Below are 10,109 nucleotides of genomic sequence, written 5' to 3' on the forward strand. Positions count from 1 at the left end.
AAAAGGAGCTGAGTAGAATCAGGATTTCAAAGGACACTGGGCCTCTGCTTCTGACTTGGGGGCAGCTCAGATCTCAGAGCCTGGAGAGGGCTCTGCATCCTGTGAATGCTTAACAAACGAAAGCTTACCTGACATGGAATTCCTGAGAAAGCCTCATTAGTCAACGCTCTTCCCTCCTGCACTGTGAAATGTGGTGCTAGTAACAGTCCTATTAACAGTAGGACATTAACCAGCACTTGCATAAAGCAAGGGGGGCTTTCCGATCTGTGTTTGTTTTTTTTTTTTTTTAATTTATTTATTATTATTATACTTTAAGTTGTAGGGTACATGTGCATAACGTGCAGGTTTGTTACATATGTATACTTGTGCCATGTTGGTCTGCTGCACCCATCAACTCGTCATTTACATCAGGTATAACTCCCAATGCAATCCCTCCCCCCTCCCCCCTCCCCATGATAGGCCCCGGTGTGTGATGTTCCCCTTCCTGAGTCCAAGTGATCTCATTGTTCAGTTCCCACCTATGAGTGAGAACATGTGGTGTTTGGTTTTCTGTTCTTGTGATAGTTTGCTAAGAATGATGGTTTCCAGCTGCATCCATGTCCCTACAAAGGACGCAAACTCATCCTTTTTTATGGCTGCATAGTATTCCATGGTGTATATGTGCCACATTTTCTTAATCCAATCTGTCACTGATGGACATTTGGGTTGATTCCAAGTCTTTGCTATTGTGAATAGTGCTGCAATAAACATATGTGTGCATGTGTCTTTATAGCAGCATAATTTATAATCCTTTGGGTATATCCCCAGTAATGGGATGGCTGGGTCATATGGTACATCTAGTTCTAGATCCTTGAGGAATGGCCATACTGTTTTCCATAACGGTTGAACTAGTTTACAATCCCACCAACAGTGTAAAAGTGTTCCTATTTCTCCACATCCTCTCCAGCACCTGTTGTTTCCTGACTTTTTAATGATTGCCATTCTAACTGGTGTGAGATGGTATCTCATTGTGGTTTTGATTTGCATTTCTCTGATGGCCAGTGATGATGAGCATTTTTTCATATGTCTGTTGGCTGTATGAATGTCTTCTTTTGAGAAATGTCTGTTCATATCCTTTGCCCACTTTTTGATGGGGTTGTTTGTTTTTTTCTTGTAAATTTGTTTGAGTTCTTTGTAGGTTCTGGATATTAGCCCTTTGTCAGATGAGTAGATTGCAAAAATTTTCTCCCATTCTGTAGGTTGCCTGTTCACTCTGATGGTAGTTTCTTTTGCTGTGCAGAAGCTCTTTAGTTTAATGAGATCCCATTTGTCAATTTTGGCTTTTGCTGCCGTTGCTTTTGGTGTTTTAGACATGAAGTCTTTGCCCATGCCTATGTCCTGAATGGTACTACCTAGGTTTTCCTCTAGGATTTTTATGGTATTAGGTCTAACATTTAAGTCTCTAATCCATCTTGAATTAATTTTCGTATAAGGAGTAAGGAAAGGATGCAGTTTCAGCTTTCTACTTATGGCTAGCCAATTTTCCCAGCACCATTTATTAAATAGGGAATCCTTTCCCCATTTCTTGTTTCTCTCAGGTTTGTCAAAGATCAGATGGCTGTAGATGTGTGGTATTATTTCTGAGGACTCTGTTCTGTTCCATTGGTCTATATCTCTGTTTTGGTACCAGTACCATGCTGTTTTGGTTACTGTAGCCTTGTAGTATAGTTTGAAGTCAGGTAGCATGATGCCTCCAGCTTTGTTCTTTTGACTTAGGATTGTCTTGGAGATGCGGGCTCTTTTTTGGTTCCATATGAACTTTAAAGCAGTTTTTTCCAATTCTGTGAAGAAAGTCATTGGTAGCTTGATGGGGATGGCATTGAATCTATAAATTACCTTGGGCAGTATGGCCATTTTCACGATATTGATTAGGGTATTCAGTTAGGAAAAGAAGAAGTCAAATTGTCCCTCTTTGCAGATGACATGATTGTATATTTAGAAAACCCCATTGTCTCAGCCCAAAATCTCCTTAAGCTGATAAGCAACTTCAGCAAAGTCTCAGGATACAAAATTAATGTGCAAAAATCACAAGCATTCTTATACACCAGTAACAGACAAACAGAGAGCCGAATCATGAATGAACTTCCATTCACAATTGCTTCAAAGAGAATAGAATACCTAGGAATCCAACTTACAAGGGATGTAAAGGACCTCTTCAAGGAGAACTACAAACCACTGCTCAGTGAAATAAAAGAGGACACAAACAAATGGAAGAACATACCAGTCTTCCTCTTCTGTGCCTCTTTTCCAGTCTCCTGATATTTTCAATTCTACACTACATTTTTCTCTTTACCCCATCTGCTTTTTAAAAAAATTGTGATTAAAATACATATAATATAAAATGTACCATGACCTGACTTTTTCTTATGTAGTGTTTTTTAAGCAAAATCACATATGTGCAAAGCATAAAATAAGTTTTGCAAAGTTTAAGAAAAAAGCAGCCCTCCCTCCTTTTTGCTTCCTGCTCCCTAGAGGTACTTTATTTTATCTAATTCTTTTGGTATTTATTTCTGTATCTTCATGCAGTATAGCAGTTTCTTCATTTCTTAGCTTTAGGCATTTCTTGTGACTTCCCCCTCTGTAGAAGATGAGGATTTCGCCTTCTTTCATTCCCCTGCGTCTACCACATACACGCCACTTTCCTATCCTTCATCTCTCAGAACAGTTCTAATTTTGATTGATCACTACTCAAACGTTTACATTATTATGGCTGTGCAATCACTGCGCACAGGTGAACCATGTAGCATATTATCTAGCTTTCCTTTCCTGCAATTGTTTGTTTTCCCTGGAGTCTATAATTGTCTCTTTTCCCCCTTTGCTTAATTTTCTGTGTACCTGTGATTAGTTCTCCCTGGACTTTGCTGGTTCTCCAGAGTTCCCGAAGATCTCCTTTCAGTTTGCTTAGTCTCCTTCGGACTGCACTGGTTTTCCTGCTCTCATCATGCATTTCCCTTCACTATCATGTTGGGGCTTCCTTTGCTTCTGTCCTGTTGGATCCATTGTTTCTTATACCCCTATCTCCTTTCCTGCTTTGCTCCCTCATTTTGGGAGAGCACGCCCTTCAGCAGTTTCCTGAGAAAAGGGTTGTTAATGGGAGATAAATTGTTTTGTGACTTTGAATATCTGAAAGTGCCATTGTTCTACCCTAAAACATATTCAACCATTTAACTGGTATAGAATTGTTGGAGGTAATTTTCTCTCAGAATTTTGAAGGCATTGTTCCATTGCCTTGTAGTTATTGTTTAAGTCTAAAACTGTTTTTATTCCTCATTCTTAGTACATGACCTGGTTTTTCTCTGTGGAAACTTTCTGAATGTCGTCTCTGTTGTACTGAAATGTTATAATCATGGTAGGCTTTGGTAGAATCAATTTTCATTAATCCTGCCAGTTATTAGATGAGCTTTTTTAATGGGAAACTTATGTCCTACATTTCTGAAAGATTTTCATGAATCATTCTATGGTGATTTCCTTCCTTTGTTTTCTGTATTCTGTCTTTCTGGAATGGTTAATGTTGTATGTCCTGCACTGATTTTCCTATTCTCTTTTAAAATCTTATTGTTTATAGATAAAAGTTTCTCTTATCCTTCTACAGATATGAATGATATATTTTTGTTTTTAGATTTTGAAGTTTTCTCTTCCCCCTATATGGTATGCTTCCTTCAAGTTCCTTTTATTGCTTCATTTTGATCTCCATCTTTCCTGTTAGCGATTTTCCTAAGTATCTGATGTCCTTGGGCCCTCACTTAAGAGTGAAGGTACAAGAAACAGATGATCAGAAGGTCTGAATTTGTGGGTGGGGCATATTGGGTTTGGACTTCACAGTACCTGGTGTGGTTGGCCCATTTGATTAGGGAGTCTCAATGTCAGTATCTTTAGCTAATGAATTTTTGATGACTTTCCATTTATGTAACGAATTTAACAATGTACTAGGCACTGTTTCTGCTGACATGTAGCCTTCATGGAGTTGACATTTTAGTATTTTGAAGTCTTTTCCCGTGGGCTCAGTAGATTTTAGTGAAAAGCTCCCCAATCACCATCATTCTGGAGTCTCAAGAGAAGATACCTTGGAGTCTCAGTATTTAATATTTCATTGAGTCTCTGTATCCATTTTCATAATCTCCTGTTTTCCTTTGATACTCCGTACTTCTTCCTCCAAGTACGCTTGGAATCTCCTAGTCTGGAGACTCTTTAGTTTGCCCTCTCCAAAGAATAAACCTGTCTTTTTTGTCAAGAGGTGGGAGAGGGGAGCAGATCTAGAGTTTCTAAATGCTTTTAGGGCAATTTGTTTGTTTTTAGCACTACCATTCATGAGACATATTGGGTGTAAATCACATTGTTTCTATGCTGTTCTCACTCCTGATTTAGGATTTGTTTTCTCTGCTGTTTTAACAGAATGTTTATATTCCTCCACCAGCTTTCCAGCTTCCAAACTTTTGTTAGTTTCCTCTCCCTTTCTGTGTGTTGGGAGTTCGTGCCTTTAAAAAAAAAAAAATCCTTTTAGTGTGATTTTATTAGTAGTAGGGAATTAGCAGAAAACAAAAGTATATATATTTAGTCTGCCTTATTTCATCTGTTTTGCCCTTGGCTGTATCTGACTAGTTCCAGAGATCTTCCATCCTCCACTTTTGGGTTTTATGTTATCTGTATCAATGCTAGTGAAGAAAAGTAACTCCGGTTATTTAGAATGCTTTATTTACATCGTATTCATGGATGGATGGGGGCGGGGTGGCAGCCTGTATAAGCTAAGTTAAAACATTTCAAACTTGATGATAAAGCCACCCTGAAGATACAGCCAGACAGAATCCTAAAGCTGTCCAGCTTCTCAATCTTGACTCTCCCGTAACTGAGCATTCCCTCTCAGTCTGGTGAAGAGGTAAACTATCCGAGTTTTCAGTCTAACACATTACGTCCCTAGAGCGAAAAATGACCCCATCAGTACTGTTTGTCTTGAAGGAGAGGCTAATTTAATAATTACAATAGTTGATTTACAACAGTGGTCCCCAACCTTTTTGGCACCAGGGACCGGTTTCGTGGCAGACAGACAATTTTTCCACAGACAGGAGGGGGTGCATTTCAGGATCAAACTGTTCCATCTCAGATCACCAGGCATTAGTCTCATAAGGAGCACGGAACCTAGACCTACCACATGCACACTTCACAACAGGGTTTACGCTCCTGTGAGAATCTAATGCATCACAGAGCTGACAGGAGGCAGAGTTTAGGCGGTAATGCTCGCTCACTCACCCACCCACTGCTTACCCCCTGCTATGCGGCCCGATTCCTAACAGGCCACAGACCGGTTGGTTGGGAGACCCCTGGTTTAAAAGCTTGTTCTTAATGCCTTAATGGAGCATGGGAAGGAAATTTTAGACTTCCTGTCTTTTGGATACTTGCTGATAAACTGGACTTGAGACCAACAATAAAGGAATAGGTAATAACACCTGATTGGTGACTGCACCTGAATACACGATGTTTGCTATGACCTACAGATGATAGAAAGTTGGAAGGTTTTATATTTGACTCCCTTTTCTTTGCCCATTTACTGCTAATAGTCTTATGTGCAAAATGAGGGATTGGACTAGATGATCTCTACTTCCCATCCTAGTTGAGTAGATTACCAACAGCTAAGTTTACACTGCTGCAGCTAGTTTTCTTCTTTTGAAATGATTCTTGTTCATTCCCAACTTTGCAAAATTCCTTTCTTTTTGACATATCTGTTTATATTTACATTTCCAGTTTTACTAGTTACTTGAGTTTAGCATTAGCAAGCTTCCATTATCCTAATAAACAGTAAGAATTCTGTCACTGACTATCTTATCTGCCAGGTTTGTTCTTACCAGTTACTTTAATGGCTCCTTAATTATTCCATCTTCTCATTAAATAGTGGGGTTTCTAGTTTGAGAGAGAAATGATTTTCTCTGTGAATGTGTGTACACTGTGTATGTGTGTGTGTATATATATAAAACATATATACATTTTTGTATGCATAAATGACATATGTATGTAATTTTTAAAAATCTGTTTAGGGCTTCAAGCAGCAAGCTCTTACAGTATCCACAGATCCTGAGCATCGTTTTGAGCTTGCTCTTCAACTTGGAGAGTTAAAAATTGCATACCAGTTAGCAGTGGAAGCAGAGGTATGTACTAATTCATGATTTTTCATAACTGATGGAAAAGTCAGTAGGTACTTCTATGTGTTTGGTATAATGTTTTGTTATTAAAGTTTTCCCAAATGCAAATTAGTGGCTCATTTTGGTGAAGTTATTGTCTCTGATATTTTTAAAAGGTGTATTATGTTAAACTTTGCATAAATTGATTACATTGGAGATATTTTTAGCACTCTAAGAAAAATTGTTTTCATATCTTAAGTGAGACATATTTTGCAAGGTAAGATGTAAAACAGTATGTAAACTAGTCTGGAAAGCCTAAGAGTACAGACATAGCAGTCATTTGCCAGAGTCTGAAACTAGCTAAAAATACGTTGGTTTTGAAAAGGGGTTTTGAAAGACAGCCCAACCCGTTTGTCTTTTGGTATTGAATAGAGCAGGCAGTCAGAGAAGGACAGTGCTGCCTTGGTGGCACTCACCTTGAGCAGCAGATGCTCTTAGCACATCTGGTCTAAATGTTTGAGCTAAATGAGCTGTTCAGGGAGGCTCAAGTGGGAGAAATGTTAATACCATTTTTGTAATGATATTTTTATAGATCTTTGTATATTGAGGCTCCCAATTGTGGTTTAAGACTAGCATTTATTGGTAAATTAATTTCAGATGTGCAAAATAAGTTTTAGCTATGTTAAGATCATCTAAACATGCAGCATTTTGAGTTTTGAAAAGCTACAAGTGAGACATAATATTATTGTGAAATATTTAAAGACATAAACAGTTCTGTATGCTTTCAAAAAAGCGGCATTAAATCACTTGTTAAAATAATTGCAGTCTAATTACCTTAAAACTCCAGTGAGATGGTTTTACTTTTCCTGTGTAATTATAAGATAAAATATAATGGGTTGATTATAATTATTCACACATCATTAAAACTGATTTGTTTAAATTCATTTTGTATATGTGAATAATTTCCGTTTCCTGAATTGTACATTTTAGCCATTCTTATTTTGATAGAGCCAACTTAAGCACAGCTCTCTCTCTATATAATAAAGTATCTTCCATTGTCCACACAGTTAACAAAATAATGTTGGAAATGTAAATGCTTATTTCTAAAGATATTTTAACTTGGAAACTCTTTTCTTACAGTCAGAACAGAAGTGGAAACAACTTGCTGAACTTGCCATTAGTAAATGTCAGTTTGGCCTAGCCCAGGAGTGCCTGCACCATGCACAGGATTATGGGGGCCTGCTGCTTTTGGCCACTGCCTCTGGAAATGCTAATATGGTGAACAAGCTAGCAGAGGGTGCGGAGAGAGATGGCAAAAATAATGTGGCATTCATGAGCTACTTTTTACAGGGCAAGTGAGTATTAATTTAAAAGATTAATTCTACACCGAGGATGGTTTTTGGAGAGGCATGTGAAGAATGAGCCCTAGAGAGAACTGATGAATGGCTAAATGGTGTTGAATAGACCGGGTAGTCAGAGCAGGACAGTGCTGCCTTGGTGGCACTCATCTTCAGCAAGAGATGCGTTTAGCACATCTGATCTAAATGTTTGAGCTAAATGAGCTGTTCAGGGAGGCTCAAGTGGGAGAAACATTAAACTTACCTTTCTCAACAGTCCTGCCAGTTAATGGTGGAAGCATTTTATTTTATGATTGCAGCAGGCTATTGAGCTGCTGTAGTAGGTACCTGAAGGGCAGGTGATTTTACCCAAATTGGATAATTTTGATCCATTTATGGCAAGAACAAAAGGGGTTAAGTATGCCAGCTACTTTTAGATTTGAGCACACTATAAAGCATGAAGATGTCTCGTATTTTTAAGTCTGAGTTAGCATAAACCAAATTATTTGGACATTAGTTGGCAGTATTATGAAATAAAAAACAAAAGTATTCTTTTCTTTTTTTTTTTTTTTTGAGATGGAGTCTCACTCTGTTGCCCAGGCTGGAGTGCAGTGGCATGATCTCGGCTAATTGCAGCCTTTGTCTCCCTGGTTCAAGCCCTTCTCCTGCCTCAGCCTCCCAAGTAGCTGGGATTACAAGCATGTGCCACCACACCCGGCTTGGATTTTTAATAGAGACGGGGTCTCACCATGTTAACCAGGCTGGTCTCAAACTCCTGACCTCAGGTGATCTGCCTGCCTTGTCCTCCCAAAGTGCTGGGATTATAGGTGTGAGCCACCGCACCTGGCCTGAAAATATTCTTTAACCTTCCCCTACATACTGATTATTTGTTTACAATCCCATACTTCGCCATGGAACTTTGAATGTGCACCCCATTGTATGTATGTGAATGTATTTATGAATTTATATGCCTGTAAGAATAGACCCCACTATTCCTTATCCATAATTCAAAAATCCAAAAATATTCTGAAAACAGTTTTTTATAACTGTTTGGATGGCAAGACCTGAGCTGAACTCTGTTTTCCTATTTTTAGTTGCTTTTATACCAACTTGGTACATTTTTATTGCATTTAACATTCCTGCATAAGTACTGTTTGTGGCTTTTTCATGCTGAGGATGTGAGGTAATACATAGCATACATACGGTATCACCTTTCGAAAATCAAAAAAGTTCGGAATTCTGAAACACATTGTCCACTTCATAAAACTTGCACAGAAAAAAAATGAAATTAAAATAGAAAAAATAAGACTTTGGTATTCTGCTGGGCACCACTGGCTTGTCTGGCCCTTCCCATGTTGGAGACACTACCCTACATATTTGTCTTGTGGAACTGAATTTCTGCTGGCATATATCCTTATGCCTTTAATATTTGCTAATCTAACCTGCCTTAACTCCTCTTGAAAAGCCCCTTTAGGTTCTTAGGAATTATTAAAATTAAGTAGATTCAAAGTAGTCAGGAAAGCTGTCTTATCCCTCATACCCTTGGAGTGTGTTATGTAACAACCATTAAAAGACAAGTGACAGAAATGAGATGTATGCGTGAAAATTGGGGAGATTTTTGGCTTTGCAACACTAAATTTCGTTTCTTTATGTTAAGTGCCATTATTATAGTGTTTATTCTTGGTAACAGTAACTTTCCTTTTTAATGTTTAGGGTTGATGCCTGCCTAGAGCTCTTGATTAGAACTGGACGGCTGCCAGAAGCTGCCTTCCTGGCCCGAACTTACTTACCCAGTCAGGTTTCAAGGTACAGACTTTTAATTTTAGGAAGAAATGTTTCCAATAAAAAGAGAGCAGACTTACTTAGTCTCTGTTCGGTTCCATGATGTCTATAATAGGGTAGTGAAACTCTGGAGAGAGAATCTCTCAAAAGTCAATCAGAAAGCAGCAGAATCCCTTGCTGATCCAACAGAGTATGAAAACCTATTCCCTGGATTAAAAGAAGCCTTTGTTGTGGAAGAATGGGTGAAGGAAACACATGCTGATCTGTGGCCAGCCAAACAGTACCCACTTGTCACGGTGAGTGGCCAGGATGTCAAGCTTCATTTATTGTAACTACAGGGTGGAAGTACATTCATGACTTCAGATTTTGAACTGCAGTAAATACTTTTTTTAAAATTAAGAGCTGATATCTGGGATTTAGGCCAAGTTCATAGATAAATTATGATTTCAAAATATCTCATTTCATCATTGCTTTATTCTCCGATAGCCAAATGAAGAGAGAAATGTCATGGAAGAGGCAAAAGGCTTTCAGCCCTCAAGATCTACAGCTCAACAGGTCAGCAGAGGACTTCATGTGATAAATTTGGCTGAGATGGTTCACTTTTAAACATCATCTCCCACTTCCTAATTCTGATCATCCTTCTCTTGGGGGAAAACTTTAAATTCCTGAGTAAATTCCCTTGTCTTCACATATATCTTCACTTGGGGTTTCAGGAACTTGATGGGAAACCTGCTTCTCCTACTCCAGTTATTGTGGCCTCCCACACGGCCAACAAAGAAGAAAAGGTAGGTCAGACATCATACTCAAAACCTCCCTCTACCCCATCCTCCTCCCCATCAAT

General features: G+C 38.6%; 1 protein-coding gene across 3 annotated transcripts in view; it reads left to right on the top strand.

Moving 5' to 3' along the window:
- The window catches only part of COPB2 (coatomer protein complex subunit beta 2), a 38,862-nt gene that overhangs the window by 24,546 nt on the left and 4,207 nt on the right, over nucleotides 1-10,109 (top strand). For all 3 annotated transcript variants that reach the window (XM_025377505.1, XM_025377506.1, XM_025377508.1), the window contains exons 16-21: nucleotides 6,066-6,176; nucleotides 7,290-7,504; nucleotides 9,200-9,292; nucleotides 9,384-9,564; nucleotides 9,755-9,823; nucleotides 9,982-10,053. In XM_025377505.1, the coding sequence (XP_025233290.1) occupies nucleotides 6,066-6,176; nucleotides 7,290-7,504; nucleotides 9,200-9,292; nucleotides 9,384-9,564; nucleotides 9,755-9,823; nucleotides 9,982-10,053 (741 nt within the window). The remainder of the gene's footprint in view (nucleotides 1-6,065; nucleotides 6,177-7,289; nucleotides 7,505-9,199; nucleotides 9,293-9,383; nucleotides 9,565-9,754; nucleotides 9,824-9,981; nucleotides 10,054-10,109) is intronic.

The sequence above is a fragment of the Theropithecus gelada genome, chromosome 2 (assembly GCF_003255815.1).
Source record: "Theropithecus gelada isolate Dixy chromosome 2, Tgel_1.0, whole genome shotgun sequence".
Lineage (NCBI taxonomy): Eukaryota > Metazoa > Chordata > Mammalia > Primates > Cercopithecidae > Theropithecus > Theropithecus gelada.